General features: G+C 36.7%; 1 protein-coding gene and 1 long non-coding RNA gene across 10 annotated transcripts; both read right to left on the reverse strand.

The window, feature by feature from the left end:
• Positions 1–7,046: 7,046 nt before the first annotated feature.
• On the reverse strand, positions 7,047–11,856 carry cirbpb (cold inducible RNA binding protein b). 9 transcript variants are annotated; one of them, XR_008161482.1, is made up of 8 exons: positions 11,694–11,856; positions 10,963–11,075; positions 10,767–10,873; positions 10,558–10,675; positions 10,185–10,386; positions 10,025–10,083; positions 7,765–7,850; positions 7,047–7,248 (listed from the first exon to the last, which is right to left on the reverse strand). XR_008161482.1 is itself a non-coding variant. In XM_052590503.1 (7 exons), exons 2-7 carry the CDS (start codon positions 11,060–11,062, stop codon positions 9,659–9,661), a joined length of 594 nt encoding a protein of 197 aa, XP_052446463.1. In that variant the 5' UTR covers positions 11,063–11,075; positions 11,694–11,856; the 3' UTR covers positions 8,749–9,658. The 9 variants fall into 9 exon arrangements, 4 of the variants coding, with proteins under 4 accessions (XP_052446463.1, XP_052446462.1, XP_052446464.1 ...); XR_008161483.1 differs by having other exon boundaries at positions 7,047–7,278; XR_008161486.1 differs by having other exon boundaries at positions 10,025–10,088; positions 10,183–10,386.
• A 10,052-nt stretch (positions 11,857–21,908) lies between these two features.
• Positions 21,909–24,235, reverse strand: LOC127987053 (uncharacterized). The gene is made up of 2 exons (XR_008161035.1): positions 23,306–24,235; positions 21,909–22,177 (listed from the first exon to the last, which is right to left on the reverse strand). It is a non-coding gene; the product is annotated as an uncharacterized LOC127987053 (long non-coding RNA).

Raw genomic sequence — 24,235 nt, forward strand, 5'->3', positions numbered from 1 at the left:
TAGCATGGGATTTTAACTAATATAATAAATAAAAAGAAAACGGAATAAAAAAAAAAAAAAAAAAAAAAGAATAGAGCAAGCTAGTTAGAGGTCTTTGCACATACACACACACATACAAATACAATTGCATAATAAATGAAAAGAAAATACAATACAAAAAGATTAGAAAGGTAGTTAGATTTTTTAAAGAATAGAATTAGAATATTGAGTATTGAGTATTAAAGTTAGATGGTCAAATAAAGATGGAAGAGATGTGTTTTAAGCCGATTCTTGAAGATGGCTGAGGACTCAGCTGCTCGGATTGAGTTGGGAAGTTCATTCCACCAGAAGGGAACATTTAACTTAAAAGTCCATAAAAGTGATTTTGTGCTTCATTGGGATGGCACAATCAAGCGACGTTCACTTGCAGAACGCAAGTTTCTAGAGGGCACATAAGTCTGAAGTAACAAATTTAGGTAAATGGGTGCAGAGCCAGTGGTAGTTTTGTAGGCAAACATCAATGCCTTGAATTTTATGCGAGCAGCTATTGGAAGCCAGTGCAAATTGATAAACAGAGGTGTGACGTGTTTTCTTTTTGGCTCATTAAAAATGTATCTTGCTGCCGCGTTCTGAAATCATTGTAAAGGTTTGATAGAATTGTCTGGAAGACCTGCCAAGAGGGCATTGCAATAGTCCAGCCTGGACAGAACAAGAGCTTGAACAAGGAGTTGTGCAGCATGATCCGAAAGAAAGGGTTTGATCTTCTTGATGTTGAATAAAGCAAATCTGCAGGATCGGACAGTTTTAGCAATGTGGTCTGAGAAAGTCAGCTGATCATCAATCATAACTCCAAGGCTTCTAGCTGTTTTTGAAGGAGTTATGGTTGATGTGCCTAACTTGATGGTGAAATTGTGATGGAACGATGGGTTTGATGGAACCACAAGCAGTTCTGTCTTGGCAAGGTTTAGTTGAAGGTGATGGTCCATCATCCAGGAAGAAATGTCTGTTAGACAAGCTGAGATGCGAATACCTACCGTCGGATCATCAGGATGGAATGAGAGGTAGGGTTGAGTGTCATCAGCATAGCAGTGGTATGAAAAGCCATGTTTCTGAATGACAGAACCTAATGATGCCATGTAGACAGAGAAGAGAAGTGGTCCAAGAACTGAGCCCTGAGGCACCCCAGTAGTTAGATGTTGAGACTTGGACACCTCACCTCTCCAAGATACTTTGAAGGACCTATCTGATAGGTAAGACTCAAACCATTGAAGTGTGGTTCCTGAGATGCCATTTGCCAGTAGGGTTGATAGGAGGATCTGGTGGTTAACCGTATCAAAAGCAGCGGACAGATCAAGCAGGATAAGTACTGAAGATTTGAATTCTGCTCTTGCCAGTCTTAGAGCTTCAATAACTGAGAGCAAGGCCGTCTCAGTAGAATGTCCACTTCTGAAGCCAGATTGGTTGCTGTCAAGGAGATTGTTGTGTGTGAGAAATGTAGAGACTTGTTTGAACACAGCTCGTTCAAGTGTTTTTGCAATAAAAGGAAGAAGGGAAACTGGTCTGTAGTTCTCTAAAAGAGATGGGTTGAGGTTGGGTTTCTTAAGTAGTGGAGTTATAACCCACAACCCTTCGATTGGGAGTCCAACCCTCTAACCATTAGGCCACGACTTCCCCACTTCTGCCTCAGAGAGTGAAGAGAAGGATGTAAATGAGTGTAAGTTTGCTGGTGATATGAGCTTGACTGATAGTGGTGTGGAAAATTGTGCACTAATGTGTTTAATTTTATTAATGAAAAACGTTGCAAAGTCGTCAGCTATTAGAGATGAAGCAGGAGGAAGAGGAGGAGGACAAAGAAGTGAGGAAATTTTTTTTAAAAAGCATGCGAGAGTTAGATGAATTGTTAATTTTGTTATGGTAGTATGTCATTATACGTGTATTATTTTTTTTTTGTATTTTTTATTCTTTTATTATGTGTTTTATGTTCTGTCGCTGTCATTCTGTTGTACTGTGGAGCTTCTGTCACGAAAACAAATTCCTCGTATGTGTAAACATACCTGGCAATAAAGCTCATTCTGATTCTGATTCTGATTCTGATGATGTGAGTGAGTGAAGGTACAACTGCAGGAGAAATGGCTTGAAGGAGATGAGATGGAATAGGATCAAGCGGGCAAGTTGTAGGGTGATTAGAAAGGATGAGTTTTTAAAAAAAAAGAAGTGACATTCAGCCAAGTATGGTGACCCATACTCAGAATTTGTGCTCTGCATTTAACCCATCCGAAATGCACACACACAGAGCAGTGAACACACACACACACACACTGTGAGCACACACCCGGAGCAGTGGGCAGCCATTTATGCTGCGGCGCCCGGGGAGCAGTTGGGGGTTCGATGCCTTGCTCAAGGGCACCTAAGTCATGGTATTGAAGGTGGAGAGAGAACTGTACATGCACTCCCCCCACCCACAATTCCGTCTGGCCCGAGACTAGAACCCACAACCCTTCGATTGGGAGTCCAACCCTCTAACCATTAGGCCACGACTTCCCCACTTCTGCCTCAGAGAGTGAAGAGAAGGATGTAAATGAGTGTAAGTTTGCTGGTGATATGAGCTTGACTGATAGTGGTGTGGAAAATTGTGCACTAATGTGTTTAATTTTATTAATGAAAAACGTTGCAAAGTCGTCAGCTATTAGAGATGAAGCAGGAGGAAGAGGAGGAGGACAAAGAAGTGAGGAAATTTTTTTTAAAAAGCATGCGAGAGTTAGATGAATTGTTAATTTTGTTATGGTAGTATGTCATTTTAGCAGAGGAGATGTTAGCAGAGAAAGAAGATAGGAGTGACTGATACACAATAAGGTCAGTAGTATTTTTGGACTTGCGCCACACCCTTTCAGAAGCTCTAAGCTTAGAACGGTGTTCGCGTAGAACATCAGATAACCACAAAAAGTGGATACCACTTTAGAATACTGTTTCTTACTTACTGCATAACTAATAAGGAATTATTGAAGAACTAACAGGTGATTATTCATTAACATTTAACTCACTACTGTTAACTACTAAGAAAAATGTGTCAGCTAATTGGTATGTCATACAATTTTATGATCGTTTTAATTAACAGTTAGCTAGTCAATAACTAATTTATTCTGCCATACCTCCTGAAGAACTACAATTAATTATCTACTAGTTAAGTTTCAAGAAATATTACTATGAAATAACTACTACTGAACAGTTATACGCAAGTAGTCACTATAATAATCAGGCTGTGTCCCACAAATCAAGTACTTGAGTAAAAGTACAGACACCCCAATACAATATTACTCCAGTAAAATTATAAGTAGCCTATTCATTTTCAAAATTACTTGAGCAAAAGGACAAGTACAAAGTACTACAACAACAACAACTTTTTTACAGTCCACTTATAAACCTATAATGGAAATGAAATATGCAATTTGTTTGCTTCTACTGTAAATGTTTAACTTTTGATTATAAAATGTTTGTTAAATTAGTTTAATTGTGGGGAGTATACATGTTAAAATTTAATAAAATATGCTGTATTAAGGAATGTTCTCATCTGAAAGAAAGATCGTAAACAAGTTGTCTTGTATTTTACAAAGTTTATGATTACTTTATAAAAAGTTATAATTTTTTAGAGTGTATGTTTTATTTAAGACAAAATTATAGTAATTATTATTTAATTATAGGTTAACTTTAGAATACTCGCCCAGGTTCTAAGTAATTACTTCCGAATTATCTGATAAATCTTTATTAATTACTAAAGGCTTCACTATATTCTCACTTTAGAAAAGGCCTGTTTCAGGTGACGAAATAAGTCCTGCAGAATTATTTGATAATTATTAATTACTAATGGGTTCCCTATGTTTTCACTTTAGAATACTGTTTGAGGTTCTAAGTAATTCTTGCAGAATTATCTAGTAATTATTTATTAATTACTAACAGGTTTCTAATATTTTAACTTTAGAATAGGCCTACTGTTTCAGTTTTGAAATAAGCCCTGCAGAATTATTTGATAATTCTTTATTAATTTCTAATTGGTTACCTGTGTTTTGTATTTTACATACAGGAATTGAACGAATAGATCATGTGGTATATGCTGAGGAGGCACACATACATTACTGTATATAAAATATAAAAACCTAAGGCACTGGAGTGGGGATGGTTTTCCTATCGGAAGCCGATTTCTCAAAAAACAATTCACTACACAGAAAAATCCTCTATAAAATTTGTAGCATTTATTAATATTGCATTTTCATACTACTACTACTTCTGCTAATAACATGAACATGAAAGGGTCAAAATTCAATGTATTTGTTTATAAATGTTCATTAGAAGTTATCTCATAGTTATTTTTCTTCAACCTTAGATAATTAATATAGTTATTCAGGAGATATGACAGAATACATTAGTTATTGATTAGCTAAGTGTTACTTAACACAATCATAAAATTGTATTACATACTGATTAGTTAACACATCTTCCTTAGTAGTTAACAGTAAGTTAAGTGTTAATGAATAATTACCTGTTAGTTCTTTAATAATTGTTTATTAGTTATGCAGTAAGTAAGAAACAGTATTCTAAAGTGTTACCCAACAGTGTTAGTTGTGAATCAACAAGTTGATGATAATCACAGCTCTAACAACCTTTAGACTACTTTCGTGACAAGGTATCAAAACAAGCATCTTGTGGGTGTTTTTTTTTTTTTTTAAGTAGAAAGGATTATTTGATGACAGCTGTCCACTGTAAACGAAGGCAGGTTAAATTGCCAGATTTAATAATTTATTCAGAAAGGGTGTACAATCTGACAAAAGAGCTTCACAGTTACAAACAGTAAGATAAAATCAGTTACTTAAACTTAATTATGGAGATGATGCAAATTATGCAGTAATATAGTGTCATTTTTCAGCTCAAGTCAGTTCGGTGTTGGTTCAGTTCAGTTAAAAACAGTGTAAATTTCATCTACCTCCATCTGTCTGTGGATCAGCAGCTTCCTGACAGACTGGCAGCAGCTAGTGAGACTGGGAAAACCCACATCCAACAGCTGCACCATCAGCACTGGAGCTCCTCAGGGCTATGTTCTCTCCCCACTGCTATTCTCCCTCTGCACAATTGACTGTACCTCTACTGACAAACTCCTGAAGTTTGCAGATGACAACACAGTCATCAGCCTCAACCAGGATGGCAACGAGTCTGCTTATAGACAAGATGTTGAGCAGCTGTCTGTCTGATGCAGTCACAACAACCTGAAGCAGAAAACTCAAAACTGTGGAGATGATCCTAGATTTCAGGAGGAACCCCCCACTTTCCCAACACTCACCCTCATGGACAGCACTGTGACTACAGTGGGGTCATTCAGGTTCCTAGGAGCCACCATCCCTCAGGACCTGAAGTGGGACATTCACATCGTGAAAAAGGCCCAGCAGAGGTTGTACTTCCACATGAATCATAACCTGTGTTCTGTAATTCATTCTACTTCTTTATTTCCTTCTCAAGGATTATGTTAATACAAATGCATAGCTCTTTATTTATACAGCTGTAAATAGAGTAAATAATGCTGTAAAGTCTGTACATGAATCTAATGTTCCAGACTCATACACATTATTTATTGTGAAGTCTTGTTATTGAAGTGTTTTTCTGTTCTCATGTCAAATATGTGTGTTATGTGTATCAGGATCACTTTTAAAAAAAATTCCTTGTGTTTGCACACACATATAAGCGAAGAGAGCTAATTCTGATCTATTTTGAAATAAGTTCAATTCAACAGCTCTACAGAAAACTATAGCCATAATTAAGTTTTGATTATCATTGCAGTCATATCAGTATTCCTGAATATTTTACACTAGTGACATCTGTTATCCGAAGTGGCGGTTATATCACTGTATTTTAAATGTATTAATAACTTTGTAAACCTGGTCTGGAAGATATTTAAAAAAAAAATGTAATTTTAAGTCATCTTATGGCAGATTTGGGGATCAGTGAAACTAACTTGTACCTGATGGCATAGAGGTAGATCCCTTCCATGCCCAGAATTCAATATAAGAACAGACATCTTTGCTTCTAAAGGAAATGCATAATGCTGAACGATTTCACCACCTTCAAAACTAGAAAAAATGCCTTTCGTGGTAGGAAATGGTTGGTTGACATTTGACGAATACACTTTTACTTTTGCAGCACAGGTATTTCAAGTGGCACCACTCACAAATTATCTATAGAGTATCAGTACATTTTGATATACTAATTATCAAATTATATAATCCAGACAGATTTTGAGGGTGAACTTGTTTGTGGATGAGTTGCAATTGATTTTCCAAAAACAAGGGAAATGCATATTACCTCACAGGTAACGGATTCTTCCATGGATTCTTCAGATCATGTCATCCAACATGCCAAACATATTAGATCAAGTCTCCAAACCAGGAACATTAGATCTAACCCCAGATGCCAAACACCAAAAACCATTAGCAGTGGTTTGTCTGATACCTGAACCCAACAAAAATTAACAAAGCGGAGATAATGCAATGTAACTTATTGAATATTTCTTTGTGCTAATATTGAGAGAATTGTTATACAAGATATCACGATGGAAAATTACTGCTCACTGCTAAAAACCTAGAAATGAAGACACACTTTCTGTTTCTTGTTAAGACAAGCCACAAACCACAAGAGCATAAGATTAAACTGCAACAGAAAAATAAAACGACTGATCAGCAATATTAGCCAATAAATGGGTAAAATTATTAAACTTTCAAAATAAGTGGATATTAAAAAAGGATGCCTTTAATCTAAAAAAAAAATCCTATAAAGAATCCTTCAAACAGCAAGCTAGATAAACTTCAGTAGTTGTTTAATCCAATCGTATTTAAGAACTAAACCAACCTGTCTAAATTTGAAAACTTTAAAACTTTATAAATCCTAACTGGTACTGCTAAAGCCTAATAAGAGTTTCATTTTCTTGGGCCTGTGTATAGCTGGCCACCACTGCCGCCTTGTGGTAAAAGTGTACTGAAACATTGCCACTAAACCAGTGCGAATAAATCCAAAGTACTGAACAAAACAGATGTAAAAAAGCTTTATTGAATTGATGTCATTCTCACAACAATTCGAGTTAACACCTTTATACAGAAACACTGCTTTCAGCAAAATAAATCAAACTTAAATCTAGATCGAAGACTGATCATCTTGCAAGTGTTTTGACACTTTCTCTGCTTTCTTTCGGGAGAGATGGGTTCATCTGCACAGCAGGGATTTCCATGAGCTCTGAAAAAGCAAGTCCAAGTAACTTAAGCCCTTATAAGAAAGAAAAACAATCAAACAAGCATGCATGCAAGTCAAGTGTACGGTGCTTAACAATTAGAGAGTATCCACTGAATGTAAACATTTAAACTGGGATCCAAGCACAAATAACAGACAACGGATCAGTGTGATGCAGGAGACAAATTGTTGAATAGAGGAGTTAAATAATCAAAAAATATCTTTGTAGCTTCGTAAAATTATGGTTGAACCCCAGATTTCATTTTCATGGTTTTAACTTGATATGTTTCTGGACCTTGATACCCTTGCGGTCAATGAAGGGTCAAAGAGCTCACGGGGGTGCATCAAAAGTGTCTTAATTTGGTGTTCCAAAGATGAAGAAAGGTCTTATGGGTTTAGACATGAGGATAATTAAAGGTCTTATTTTTCCATTTTTGGGTAAACTATCCCTTTAATCTTTAACAGAACTTCGATTACTCGCATCAAACTATTAGTAATTTGATTCTACAAGTAAATCCATACCTCTTGTGTTTTTGCCATGAAAATGAGGTCATTTCAAAAGGTCATGCTCCTCTAGTTTTCAAATACAACACATCCAGGGAGTCAGTCTGAAAAATAAAAGGTTATTTTAGTTTACAGAAGATGTAAACATCATAGGACAAAACATGCATTTAAAATAGCTTTCAAAATAATGCTACACAAACACTTCTAGATAAAAAAAAAATATATATATATATATATAAATAAAAAAAAATTGTTATCGTTTAAAACAAAGGGCCAAACTTTTAGCGAGCTTCCATAGTTAATCACTCAAGATGTGGCAAAAAAAAAGCTACAATCAACTTCAAAACTTTTGACATGGGCGACTTAAAACGGACCAAAATAATCTTTAAAGTTGGTGCAGACAAAATTTGCAATCAGAACAGGGACTTTTAACTCTTTTCAGAGGCCACATGAGATACTTTCCACCAAACACAAGCACACACTATATATGTATATTAAAAGTTGTCATGCTTTGAGGAACAGGAAGTGTTTTTTGTTTTTTTTGGGTGGGTTGTGGATCGGGATTGAACAGATTCTGTAGATGTTATCACTGGTCGAAGCAACATTCGAAGAAAACATGGACAATGAGAACGGTTGTAGGATGCGTACAGGAGAGCAAAAGGGTTTACCTCACATTACAGGCCTATCTCCACAAATGACCTAGTCAAGAGAGCAGCTTTCATCTCAGGATTCTTGAGTCGGAAGGCACAACACTTCATTCTCCAAGGACATTGTTGACTTCCGTAATTGCTAGCAGAGAACTCTTGGATCCAATGAAGCATTATTCAGAACCATTGGTTGCTACACCACAACGTTTCATCTTTGTCAACTTATCTAATCTGAAGTTTTATTGGTCTAATGGAAAATACTTAGGATCCCAGATGCTAAAACCCCAGCTTATCCACTCCAAGACATTAATTTGGCTTGTATTGAGCTTTTTAATATCGAAGGCAAGAGAGAGCATTTTCCAACCATTTTTCTTTAATGAGCTTCATGAATCCAGATTAATACAAAAAGAAAGGATTCGGAGGTGTTGATATACAGAACAGCACATTTCTTTCCAAGGTGGAACAAAATCTTGACATATGTTCAGTCCACAGTTGAGCATACTTTTAAAATTAATTTAGACTGGTCAAAGAGTAAAGTACTTTGGGCCAACGGTCTTAATGCGAGGCAGAATGACCCACTTCAGTGGTTTACTCTTTGGATAATTCATATTTACAGATCTTTAGCAACATCAAGGAGGTTTGCCGGAGAGAACTCCAATGCAACATGCCTGCCTTGCTTCACTAAAGGAATGCATCACAAAATGGAGGTGGCAAGGAGCAATAAAGAACACATCACAGCTTATCAAGCTTCTATTGGAGGATCAGATTAGAATATTTTCAGGTGCCGTTTAAAAATTGTTCAAATGCCCCTCGAAGCACTTTCAGTGAGCCGATATTAAGAAATTGGTCCAAAGATCTTGGAGGAAATTGGTTTTTAGAAGCTATCAGGCTGTGTTGGACAGGTCAATTTTCACGCATGGTTTCAGAGACAGAGTTTCTTAAACACACACTGAAAATAAAAATAAAGGACAATTTCCAACCTCTGTGAGCATCTATTATTACACAAATCGCAAGGTAAAATGTCAGATACAGGTAGCCTCACAGGGCTTGAAAACTCTTACAGGAAGTGAATGCTCATGGATAATAGGCAGCTCCTCAATGAGAGGAACATTCTTGCGGATACTTGACACGGTAAAATAGGAGTCTCTCTTTAATAGAACATTTGAACCAGAACAAAAAAGTTAAAACAAAAAAGGTCTTCCAAGAGCGCATCTTTATATACAGCCAGCGAAGGGATGATCTTGCAATCAGGATTTTTTTTTTTTTTACTCGTGTGAAGCTGAGGACAAGAAGTAGGCAAAAGGGTAAAGGCACTGGAGCATTGTGAACATCCTTTTCCAAACAGTGAACTGACACCAAGACATGATTCTTTTCCAACAAGGTCTTATGGACTATTCTGAAGAAGAGCACAAAACCGACTTTAGTCACTACTATCGTAAAATGAGCTTTTGGATTGTGGTCATTTCCAAGATAAAAAAGGCAACCAAGTTGACTGAACTCAAGTTCGAAAATGGCAATTGTCTTTTTCTGCTTGGGTCTATAGACATTATTTTAAAACCCCACAAGTGGGCTGAGATATACTGGTGCAGTCATTTAGTTAAAATTAGTAATTCTGAACAATCAATACGTACCATAACTGTCGTAGCTGTCTCTGTAGGATCCACCAGAACGGTCATATCCACTCTGGCTTCTAAAACCAAAAGTAATATTTGCCATATTTAAAGTGTTCATGGCTACAATGATCGTAAAAATGTTCCTTGTGCAAAATTGTTCCATGTTTCAATCCCTTACCTGTTATCCCTGTATCCACCGCCGCTGCCACCCGAGTATCCACTACTCCTGTTTGAGTATCCGCCACCACCGTAGGATCGGTCACCTCCACCATAGCTCCTCTCTCCTCCCCCATAGCCCCGATCACCACCACCATAGCCCCTATCACCACCAAAGCTTCGGTCACCTCCGTAGCTTCGGTCTCCACCATATCCTCCACCACCTGTGTAACAACAACAAAGTTAGATCAATAAAACTCATGCAAGAAATACAACATGCATCCATCCAGGTGGTCTACCAGCTTTGTCATGATAATTACAAGCCACCAAGGATACTTGAAATGCAAATACAGCCATCGGTTAATACAATTGCATTCAAGATTAAGAATACCAACCTCTACCTCTTCCTCCTCTGAAGAACCCTCTACCACCAGAAGAACCTCCTCTAAAACCACCAGAACGTCTACCAGATTTGCCAGCTTCATCAACACGAATCATGCGGCCATCGACAGACTGCAAAAAGATGCATTTTATGGTTAGAAAACTCACTTTAGGCCTCCACCCAGTTTTACAAATTTCCATCCTTAGAGGGTGTTGATCTTACCTTTCCATTCATTGCAGCCATTGCATCCTTGGCATCTTCTGGATTTTCAAACGTCACAAAGCCAAAGCCTCTGGAACGGTCCGTCTCACGATCCCGGATGACATCAACTGGAGCAAAAACAACAACATAATCAATAAAGATGTGTTTGACATCTTTAATTTCAACAAACTTCAATGAAAAACTGCTTAAAACAAACCTTTGGCAATTGACCCATATTTGGAGAAAGCCTCCTCCAAGGACTGCTCTGTGGTCTCATAGCTCAGACCACCAATGAAGAGCTTTCCCTCGTCAGACATGTTGAATCACCTGCTGGGAAAATATTTATCATAAAACAAAGTTATTTAAATACATTTTGATTTTTTTTTTTTTTTTTTAAACATCACAAGGTCTGAAGAGACTCAAATTAACAGCCGGCTTAACACTCGACATTTTTTTTAAGTGCGCAACAAGGAAACGCCATTTTCTACCCATCTTCTTCACAGCATGCTGCAGCCATTTTACCACAAAGACACGTTTTACCAGATTAAACCCTTTGAAATCTACGTTTTCAAATCTTCACCGAATTGGGTTTTAAATATTGCATGAATAAATAACAATTCGTTATTCCATTCACAAGCTTTGTTTAAAGTAGGTCAGTAGAACTAACGGTTTAGGTCACGCTGTACTTTAAGAAGAACAAAGAATCCAATACAATTCGACAGAATTAGCTCCATGTACACACTGCATTCGAAGTAAAAGAGCGATTATAATGCAAAACGCCTACACAATGTTCCTACTTTAACATTTCTCAAATTAGAACACCAGAAAAAAGCGTATAAATACAAGAAATGAGCCACCATTGTAAACCATACATCAATATAATATATAACCAGAATACAATGTTTTGTTTTAGCCCGAGCACATTGGAAGAAGTGCAGTACTTCTCACCTCAGTTTTTTCTCGAAGACACAAAAGGGTTGCAGGACTCGACGCCGGCTGCTGCAAAACAGAAGTCTACACAGAAAATGGCGCCAGTTTAAAGTCTTCACGTGACTGCAGATCTCTGAGGGCGTGTTCTCATCGCGTTGCGTCGCGTCGCGTCACAGGCTTGTACGTGCAGAAAGAACTGGCTCTACCTTTGTTGTTTGTCTCACCTCTTTTGGTATTGAGATTATAATAAGAATCTCTTGAAACACATATCGAGGGTTTTCCGTGGTGTAATTCCTGATATCTCTTTGAAGTATGAAAATTATATTCTAGGATAGCCTGTACACATGAGAGTGAATAGTCATATGTTTTTTTTTTTAATTTGGTTCCTGGCTTAGGCCATTTTTTATAGGCTACGTAAAGGTAAATTTAGCAAGTGTAAGTCTTTCTATAGAAATTTTCTGTACAGATTTAAAATTCTATATGTGTTTGATTTCTGACTCTACTTATAAGAAAGTACAAAACTGAATCTGTTCAAAAGGTAGGCAACAATATTGTCTTGCGCCCTTGTACAGTATATGTCATTCTGTTGCATCTGTTTGTATTAAACAAAAAGAAAGCACAAAATGCTACCTTTGTTGTACTTCAATGCAGTGCTGTTTGCTTTTTTTGCAACAAAAAGCCCAACTTTGTCACTTTGAATGTTAATTATGCTCTTACACAAAAATATGATTTTTATTTACATAAAGATATTATATAATCTTACGTAAAGGTCCTAGATTCATGCAAGGCAAATGTGCACAAAAAATGTGTTTTTGTTGTTGAAATATTTGTTGAAATATTTAAATAAGGTACTAAATTGATATGTTTTCAAAAACATCCCCTTAAACATTTTATTTGTATTTTTTATTTTATTTTTTTGTGGATGTGCAATGCTTGATTATTCTAGGCTATATTTTTGTACGTTGTACTATAGCTAGGCTATCGTCTGCGATTAATAAAAAAAAAATAGTGCTAGTTAAACTCTGTAAACAAATAACTGAATCAGTCAATACCAAATTAATCACTGATATGGCATAATCTGTGGTAATCATGAGGGGTTTTTTTTAAATGTGGTGAGAGGTTGATTATATCAACATATGCTTGACAGACAAGGTCACTAAATGTATCTGCAGTGAAACACTGTTTCACAATCCTACATATACTACATATATAACTACATTTGTTTATCTTTTTAGACTACTTTTTCATGCTGAATCCACTTTAACTTGTGGGTTTTAAGATAATGTGTGAACCAGGGTCATGTGCAGATTGGCTAAAAGTGTCATGAAATCCGGTTCACTGCATATTCAAAGTAAAAGAAGTAGCCTAAAAAAACAAACATGGTTATTTCCTTTTTTTTTTTTTTTAATTACAATGTGAACAACAAAGATTTACATTTCTGTGCAAAAAAAAAAGATATTAACAAGTTAAAACATTTTAAAACCAATTCTGCTCTCTGCTTTGAAAATTAAAATACAATCTCAGAAATGTGATTAATTCTAAAACTGAATATAGTGCCAATTTCATTAGAATTAAATTCAGTTTTTTTTTTTAAATATATATATATATATTTACCGCCAAAATCAACAAAGATTCTACAAAGAAGATACTGGCCTTGGGATCACTCATTAATGGTTCATCACTATCATCACCCATCTATTATGCTCGTGTTAAGCATTCATAACAATGTGGCAGACTGAGGACCCCTGCAGGGCAGCGATGACCCCACCCAGTAACAATCGGATGCAGATTACCAAGATGATTGTGGAGAGATGGTTCTAATGTAGGACAATCAACTACATCAGGGATGTGCTGGCTCGAGTGGACCAACACATTCTAATTAAACATCGCAAGCAAGCAATAGTGATATAAGCTAAATTACACACTCTCCTGTTTTAGTTATGTCGGGATTTGCATGGTCATGGAAAATGTGCAAATCTGTGGTAACGCAGGGCTACAAATATGCACCTTATCCTCTCATGCAGAAAGCTAAAAATAGCCTGGCATCTCTCAGAATTGTGCAGTGACCTGGATTAAGATGCTTCTTCGTCTACGAGGCAAGAGAAAGCAAGCTAGAGCAAGGGTGAAGCAGCAGGGTTATAAATATCGTAGCCTCGGGACCTTGAGAACTGTCCTCCGCTTCAGACGCCCACACACGCGCTTCCTGCACCTCACCACAACTTTCCATTTCTCGAGCAAACCCTCCCCCGCCACTCAGCACGGTCAGTATATATGATACGACATCACATATCTAAAACAATACTAAAACTAGAATAACTTCAATTACTAGAATCGCAAAAACCCCAGGCTTTGTGTTACGATCTCGATAAAGGGGCTGCAATTGTAGATGGCCTATCAGAAATGTATTGTTTTATTTGCAATTAGCTATTTGACCAGTGGAGGGCAGTAATCGCATGCACCTCGGAGTATGTCTGATGTCACGTGCCTCTTATCGAGGAAGCTTCATCAGCAGGTCGACTGGCTATACATGGAGCAGAATATGCATGATGTTTACTTTCATTTTACATTTTTATACACACACATACACACACAAATATTGTACACAAATTATTACATGGTAATGCAATATATTACACTATATAACATTATTGCAAATTATTACCTATTACAATTGTAACATTTCTATATTGTTTTATGCATTAGTGTAAAATTAGTCTAATATTGAAAGTATATATTACTATTTACGAATAATATTTATATATTAAAATATTATATATATATATATATATATATATATTTTTTTTTTTACAGGAGTTTCTTATGCTCATCAAGGCTGCATTTATGTGATCAAAAATGCATTAAAATATATAAAATTGTGAAATATTTTGATATATTATTATTATAGATTTTACAACAAAATCTAATTTATTGCTGTGATGATAAAGCTGAATTTCCAGCATCATTACTTCAGTGTCACATGATCCTTCATAAATCACTCTAATATTATGATTTATTTTCCATGCTGGAAACTGTTGTGCTGCTTAATATTTCTTTTGGAACCTATGATACTTTTTTTCAGGATTCTTTGATTAAAAGAAGAGCATTTATTTAAAATACAATTTTTTTCTAACACTCAAAAGTTTGGGGTCCGTACATTTGTATTCTTTCTTTTTTTTTTAAGGAAATATAAATTTTAATTCAGCAAGGTTGTGTTAAATTGATAAGAAGAGATCAAAAAGCAAAGAGCAAGAAGAACAAAGGTTTATATTGATAGAAAGGATTACAACTTTTTTGTTCATCAACTAATCCAAAAATTTATATATCTGGCAGCACAACTGTTGCCAACATTGATAATCCTAATAATAATTCAGCATATTAGAATGATTTCTTAAGGATCATGGGACACTTTGGCTGATGGAAGTTCAGCTTTGCATCAAAGATATAAATTATATTTCAATGGATATTCAAATAGAAACCATCATTTTACATTGTAATAACATTTTGAAAGATTACTGTTTTTTTTCTGTATTTTTGATCAAATGAATGCAGCCTTGGTGAGAATTATTTATTTATATATGTATATGTAGTGTATTGGCAGGATTTTGGCTGACATATATGTAAGCTAACATTTTGCAGCTTGTAAGGCGTGAGCTCTTGTTTTGTTTACAGGCTCAGTGTGGGGGTGGACGACCGGTGGTTACTGCCTTTGTTGGTTGCACAGTAAGAGACTGTGCCGTGCTAGTGTACGTGCTAGCATATATTCATTCACATTGAAAACTTGAGTTACATAACATTCTGAGAATGAAATTTATGAGCATATATGAGCCTCACACTCATGACTCATATTTTACATCCTGAAAATCATTAAATCACTAGTGATTGCCACTGTTTTGCCGTTTCTTGGAAAAAGCAAGGACATTGCAACTTTTACAGCATGTTCATTGCACAGATTTATCAGTGTTGGTGGAGGATGACTCATTGCTGTGTTAGGTGAGGTTATATTTCAAACAGGACTATTTGATACTGTCAAGTTTATGCCCTGAACAGCACCTGCAAAAGACTGAGAGCATAATTCTCACACATTATTACTGGATGCGTATGACTCATGACAATGTGTGCTTGTATAAATATATATATATATTAAGACAAACCTCTGACTCACCGCTTGCTTTCAGTCCAGACTATATGTTCTCTGAAAGCCTTTAAAGTCTTCCCTTCTTGCTGTGAGCAGCATATGTTGTGTTTTGTTGCTGGTGTCCCTCTTAACCAGTGGTTTGTATATGTATATATATATATATATATATATATATATATACACATTATGTGTTTAATACAAATGTTTATATTTATTTTATACTAGTGTAATATATGTGTGTACTATGCAGATTTATTATGTATAAATACAAACCCGATTCCAAAAAAGTTGGGACCCTGTACAAATTGTAAAAAAGGAATGGAATAATTTACAAATCTCATAAAGTTATATTTTATTCATGATATAATATAGATAACATATCAAATGTTAAAAGTGAGACATTTTGAAATGTCAAGCCAAATATTGGCTCATTTTGGATTTCATGAGCGCAACACATTCCAAAAAAGTTGGGACAGGTAACAATAAGAGGCTGGAAAACTTAAATATACATTTAAGGAACAGCTGGAGGACCAATTTGTAACTTATAAGGTCAATTGGCAACATGATTGGGTATAAAAATAGCCTCTCAGAGTGGCAGTGTGTCTTAGAAGTCAAGATGGGCAGAGGATCACCAATTCCCCCAATGCTGCGGCGAAAAATAGTGGAGCAATATCAGAAAGGAGTTTCTCAGAGAAAAACTGTAAAGAGCTTGAAGTTATCATCATCTACAGTGCATAATATCATCCAAAGATTCAGAGAATCTGGAACAATCTCTGTGTGTAAGGGTCAAGGCCAGAAAACAATCCTGGATGCCTGTGATCTTCAGGTATATCCAAGTTCTAGAACAACACATGCTCCCATCCAGACCTCAACACTTTCAGGGAAGACCTTGCATTTTCCAACATGACAATGCCAGACAACATACTGCATCAATTACAACATCATGGCTGCGTAGAAGAAGGATCCGGATACTGAAATGACCAGCCTGCAGTACAGATCTTTCACCCATAGAAAACATTTGGCACATCATAAAGAGGAAGATGCGACAAAGAAGACCTAAGACAGTTGAGAATCTAGAAGCCTGTATTAGACAAGAATGGGACAACATTCCTATTCCTAAACTTGAGCAACTTATCTCCTCAGTCCCCAGACGTTTGCAGACTGTTATAAAAGAAGAGGGGATGCCACACAGTGGTAAACATGGCCTTGTCCCAATTTTTTTAAATGTGTTGATGCCATGAAATTTAAAATCAACTTATTTTTCTCTTAAAATTATATATTTTTTCTCAGTTTAAACATTTGATATGTCATCTATGTTGTATTCTGAATAAAAAACTGACATTTGAAACTTCCACATCATTGCATTCTGTTTTTATTCACAATTTGTACAGCGTCCCAACTTTTTTGTAATCTGGTTTGTACAAACACATGCATGTATATATTAAGAAAAATATGTAATGTTTATATATTAAATATATTTATATGTAATATAAATTATTTGAATATAAATATATACATGCAAATATTTCCAAAATATTTATGTATGTGTGTGTTTTATATATACAGAATAAATATACACAGTAAACATATAAACAATATATATATATATATATATATATATATATATATATATATATATATATATAAGATATGGGATTTGATATATATATATCAAATCCCATATCTTGCACTGTAAAACCTGATGGTATTACTTTAAAGAAGTGACCTCGTTTCACATGATTACTTAATCCTGATGTAACCACTGTCTCTGTCACCATTGGGTTGAAGCTATTAGCAATCATATTCACCTCAGCAAAGTGTCCTTGATGGACAATGCCATGATAGGGCATATTTGTCCACCAATTACGCTCTTGTCCAGGTGTAACGCAGCAGTTGTGCGTCAGTCTCGCAGCCAAGCTCCAAATACCCTGCCATCCATGGAGAGGACAAGCTGTTCTGCGCGAGCACAGGCTGTTTTGTCTCTCCAGCTGAACATCATGTCTACTCCCCCTAACCGGCTACGAGAGACCCTCTAGCACCACTGAAGAAGAGTACATGCTGGCCTGTTGTCATAGAAACTGGCCTTACCTGCCTAAGGCTACATTTACACTAGTGCATTTTTTTTTAAAACTCATAACTTTTGCTACAGTAACACCTGTTGTTTTACACTACTCCAGCATTTTCTATCCTACGAAAATGGAGACTTTCGAAAATACAGCATACACCATTTTAGTCTGAAAAACTATGCAGTTGCGTTTCAGTGCAAACGGACAGTGCAAACAATGGCGTGGCTGGCCATATTCTTTCTGCGTATCCTTGATGATCATGTAAACAATAACATTATGCTAATTGTTGTACCTATAGATATGTATGAGTAGATTCCCCATTGGACCGCTCCAAGCACGCAGACTCGTCCGCCATCTAAATAATAGGGAATCTACCTAAACATATCTATGGCTGTACCTGCATCATTGGTCATGTGACATGTGTTTTCGGTTGTGTAGTGTAGACGGAGATCGTTTCAGAAACGCAGTGAAAACACCAGGGGGGTATTCCAAAAAACAGGTTATGTGACATACCCGGATGTGTTTAAGAGTAAGTAAGCGAATAACCTCAACCTTCGGTTCCAAACACGGAGGTAACTTTCAGGGTATATTAGTAGTCATAGCAACTCACTCTCTGAACTTAACCTGCTCCAGAGCAGGTTATATTCCAGGGTTAGTTCACTTCAGCGAGCCTTCAGTGGGCGTGACAGATAGCACACAACATTATATAATATTACAATATGTAATATAGCCTATTATATATGATATGTTAATGAGGAAGCGCTATTATAAGTAATAAATAAGGTAATATAATATTCTAATATGATTATTTCTTTTATTGGCATATATCAGAGTTGTCTATAAATTATGTATTAAGAAGTATGTATAAATTATAAAACACTATGACAAGGTAATGTTTAACTTTATATTTATTAAATGTTATATCTCACACATGGAGTGGCATTTTCTATAATGTCTAAATTCTAAATCAAAATACATATCTGATATGACAATGTATACTTAGCATAAAACAAACAATATAATTCACATTCGGAAGTATTAAAGATTAAATGGAAAAAAAAATGATTGCACAGCCATCAATTAGGTGGCGATATGTACTAAGCATGTAAACAACTAATTAACAAAAGAAGAAGAAAGAAACCACATACCTCGAGTAAGCAAGGTTTGGGGTTAATCAACCGAGAGTTCAGGTTTTAGTTTACGGTAAGTTAACCCTGCTTTCTGGAGTACACCCCAGTGTTGATGAGGATTGTTTTCAATTTAAAACAAAAACGTACTAGTGTAAGCAGGGCCTTAGGCTACGTTTACACTACAACAGTGTAGTCAAAAACAGAAAAGTTTTTCCCTTGCATTTTTAAAAAGCCCAAAACACTGTATTACATATTCCAGGCAAGTAGTTGGCTCTGTCACCTTGTTATTAAACAGTATCAGTATGGGAAGTGACCATTATATGATGCATCTCCGCTGTTGGTTGTAATATTGCTGAGGTAAATCCACGCTTTGCTAAAGAAGCATTAGCAAACTCTTGAGCAGCAACAACAGTGCCATGTACTCCACCATTTGTGTGTATGTTTGTTCGCACTTGCCTTTAAAATCGACACGTTCTGCGCATGTCTACATACCCAACACGTAGGCATGACGTCACCGTTTTGAAGATTCTCGTATTGATTTTTTTATACGGAAACGATAATGGTGCCATTTTCAAAAACTTGTACTTTGAAACACTTTTTTAAAAATATGCGTTTTCAGTCCCCAAAATGCCATTGTCGTGTAAACAGTAAACAGTCAAAACGCATAATAGTTTCCCGCTTTTTAGCTGAAAACATTGTTGTGTAAATGGCCCCTTAGTGTAAACCAAAACAGAGACTTTTTAAAACAATGGCTTGGTTGCGTCGCGAACATTCGCTCTATGTATCCTTCACTCACACAATTAAAGTGCATTTAGTACAAAATTAGTTGTTTCAATTTAGCAGACCTTAAACATACCAGTTTAGTATACAAAAAGTACAATTGAAGGATATTTATTGTAATATAGCCTACAAAAAAGAGGCTATTTGTGGTGTACTTAGCATGAAATAAATGTATTGAAAATCCTTTTTTTGTATATTTATTTTTCACTAGGATGGTAAAGTCGATATCACATTTATTACAATAAAATATCATTGGAATCACTTTCAGGACGATTTTCAGCTCACAAACGATTCAAACATCAACAGCCAATCAGATACGAGCATTAAAGCGCCAAGCGATGCGCTTTTAAAAAACAGAACATTTGTCCGTTGGTGTTTGTGGATGCTAGTTTTCAGTGGGTGTTAACAGTGGTCTTAACCCAAATTAGCAACTTACAATACATTATGTAGGACATAAAGTAAACGATAACATATATTTCTTAATATATATTATGCGGAAAGAAAAACAAATAATCAGATAATGACTAAAACTTGAGGATATGAGCGTGGAAGTTTGTTGGCTAATTGTTGTGGTGCGCTGTCGCTGAGGTGATACCTGGGAAACAGGCAGCTGTTATCTTTCTTGTATCCTGGGCCGTACACAAACAACGCTGGTTGCCGTGGGCGTGTACCGGCTCTCGGTGATTGAGAGCCGGTACAGGTCTCCATTCATTACAAGGTAAACGCGCGGCTGACAGAAAACAGACATGACGCGTAGTCATCGCACACGAGGGAATGTTTATAATGATCCCAGTGACCTGACTGGAATTACAAACTTCCAAAGTAACAATAGTCATTATTTAAAACTAACCCATTTACAGAATATAGGCTACAGTAAGTGTACTACTCACAAGCTAGCAAATGAATAAATTAAACGTTGCAAATATATAAAAAAAGTAACTAAATAAATATGAAAGGATAAAGGAGGAGGATAAACAATAGAGGTAAACATATGAATCCCCTTGTCAAACACATTTAGCTTTGAGTGAATAGAAGCATAAGTAGCCTACATGACTGACAGACGCTGATGGAAACCAACTTTGCCCATCAGCTAGAGCGATGCATATTATAATTTTGTTTGTGTTCATTGCTTTCCTGCAGGTTGTAAGACTAATTAGACTTTTACGAGCCAATTATACACTAGCTGATGCCAATGAAACATCCCTGTTTTCTTGTCTGCCCTCCTCTCTCTCAGCGCTCAGAGAGTTGCTGATCATCACGTTGATGGACGCAATATTAATCAAGTATTTACCGAAAGGCTTTCAAGATGTGCGCGCCTCAGCGAATGATAATATGATGAAAGCTGCTTTGATGTCAGGAGATGGTGGATAATTTACCTGAGGGTGGAGATGAAAAAAAAAAAAAAAACTTCTAAATCCTGACAGGGACGTATTTAAAAGATTTATATTTCCCACCTATGCTGAAACCTGTCAATAACATGACTGGGCCACATTTCAACCCAAAATCAAAAGAAAGAAAAATAAATAAATAGGGTAAAGGGTAAATGTGCTTAATTGTCATGAAATGTCACAATGCAAAAATCTTGTTCCCGAAAAAAGGCCTTGTTTTTCAGTTCAAATTATAATAATTTTTTTCCTAAATTTGCAGTGAAATGTCACCATAACCCGGTTTTATGTTTTCGTGAGGTTCACCCACTTGCATCGTCATTCAGGCGAACACACAAATATGCAATTATCTCTTTGTCAGTTCAAACAGTTACGCAATGTTTACCATGTACCAAACCTGACTTTGCTGACCATGTTTGGCAAACGCCATGAACAAAGACACCAGTGTGCTTCGGTTCTCTGGAAATGATTAAATGCATGCAAGACATTTTGAGAGAAATATAAATGGGCCTGGGATTATAAATAGACCCTGTCCTGATTTGATCCAACACCTTTTCTCTGATTTAGATAATTAGGCTGTTGTGAGTCATAATGTTGCACTGTCCCTTTGGATGAGCTGTCTGAGTGAAGAGGCATGTAGAGGTGTGTGTGTGCATGTATCATATCTGTGTGGGCTCTAATGTGTGAGCTGAGGGAGGGAAAATGGTGTAAAATGAACAACCACAAACAAGCCAAAAACGCAAAAAGCTTTTTATTTGTAGAGCTCGGAGGATCAAGTGCATTACGTACATGTGTATTTCTTGTTCATGTGTGAGTCCACGGCCAAACAAGTGTGTGTGTATTGCGCCAGCCCACGTGGGTGTGTGCTGTTTTAGTAGGAGCTGAATCGATAACCTGAGGGCAGGGAGTGGAGACGCACAAGGAAATGCAATTCTCTGGTCGCCCACCTCTTCCTGTCCCGCCACCTCACCAGCAGCCCACAGAGCAGCTCGGCCTCTAAAAAAACCTGTTTGATTGGGGGGAGAGGAAATGAAACCAAACAAACATGTGATGAAATAAATAGACGTAGAGGTGCAAAGTGGCCATAATCAAAGAAGGTTTGATGGGAAATGCAGGGTGACACGCACGCTGACACCTTGGCACAACAACACCGCCTCGTTTGCGAACCCTCCTGTACTGCCTAACAATCCCGAATTCATTTCTGATTCACTGCCATTGTTCTGTGCACAATAAGATAATGCGCTTGAGTCAGCACCCTGAGTCTGTGCCAAACGTCTGCCGTGAATTTCATTTGCACAATGTAACAATGGCGCATCTTTGACCTGATATGGTGCTTCTCATGCATTTGGATTGTGCCAAGATTTGTAAAAATGAACCGACTTACTGTGCTACCAAGTAACTTGTATAACACTTTTGAGGAAATCACTAAGTAAGCATTTTTCAACCGGTAGGCCACAAAAAAAAAAAAAATCCCAAAAAGGGTCACGGAAAATACAAAATGGAACTAGTCAGATAATTTTTCATGATTTAACTTTTAAAAGAGATAAGATTCTTCCTATGTGTGACATCAAATAAACATCAAAGTGACTGTATTTTGGTGCACAGTCATCTTGCTGTAGCCATATGCCAAATAAACAAGGACTCATCACTGGAAACTATAAATATAATGAAAAAAAAATGACCCCAAAGTGCATTAATTATGGGTTCAGATGTAAATGACACTTCCACTGTTAAGCATTTTCAAATATTTTGCTTATATATCAACTTAATAATAACAACATGTATATATATAATTTCAAATCAAAGAAGGTGGGTATTTACTATTCAAGCCAAACTTTAATTATTGCGTGACACATTTGAATGGTGAAATAGTGTGCATTCTTACCAGTAGCTAAACCAGTAGCTAAAATTCCAAAAGACAGAGCAATATTCAATAACATGCATACTACTTGTTTTTTTTCCAGTTTATTTTCATAGTTTTTCCATGTAATTAGTAATTTAATTAGTTTGGTCTGCCCCAGTGTTCAAGACAGTGTTATAGTCTAAATATAATATATTTATCAACATATAAGTTCTCGAAGGACATTGCAGTGGCAAAAACACACCAGTAGGGGTCTCCCATTGATCAGCTCACCTCTAGGTCCCGAGAAAAGGACGACAGCCTCTTGAGTAGAGTAGCTGATCCGGCAGAGGACAGCTGTCTAGGGCACGTTTTTCGCGTGGTAGGGCCTTCAAACCACCTCAGATACCTCACACGGTAGCCCTCATTCCGGGAAAGACCGAACAGCTGCCCTCCCCCTTAAACCAAAATTCACTGTGTACTAGTCATTCCTTCATCTGCTCCATTTGGACTCGCACATGACCATTCAACCTTCCACCCACTCACAAAGGAATGCTGGGAGAGGGGGGACCAGGAATACCAGGCAAAAATGCTGGAAGAAAATGACGATAAAAGAAAAAAAAAAACAGTACCTAAAAGGAGGAAAAAATGCAGAAAAGGGGAAAAGGGAGTTTGAAGTCATGGAACAAATGCTAGATCCCCATTCTGTGCCTCATGCAGCACTCAAGCTTGTTTTGTCATGCGTCGAAACGGACCCTCAGGTCATGCTGCATGCCTTCACAGCGCACACACATGGGCTTTTGTCTGCAGATGGAAAACGGCATCAGTGCACTCACTATCTGGAAGGAGAGTTCTACGTGAACAATATATATTCACGAAGGCCAAGCGATGTATGCATTCAGAACATTCCTTTGATGTCAAGTGAGTTGTGAATCATTTCAAAACCAAGTATTGTGTTACGCCTCGAATGAGCGTTTCACCTTGAACCAACTTTGACAACAGAAAATGGTGGAAAATGCAGAGATAATCCACAACCATAAAAGCACTTCACTTTTGCTGCTGTGGTAAAGCATCTGGCAGGGTTACTCAAACTTTTTCAAACTAAGTACACCTTTTATGAGCTCAGATTGTTCATGGACTCTGAACCCCACACATAATCACACTCACAGTCACCTAAAGCATTGCAAATGACATAATCGAAACAGTCTGCCTACACTGTCATTC

This window comes from Carassius gibelio, chromosome B22 (assembly GCF_023724105.1).
Source record: "Carassius gibelio isolate Cgi1373 ecotype wild population from Czech Republic chromosome B22, carGib1.2-hapl.c, whole genome shotgun sequence".
Lineage (NCBI taxonomy): Eukaryota > Metazoa > Chordata > Actinopteri > Cypriniformes > Cyprinidae > Carassius > Carassius gibelio.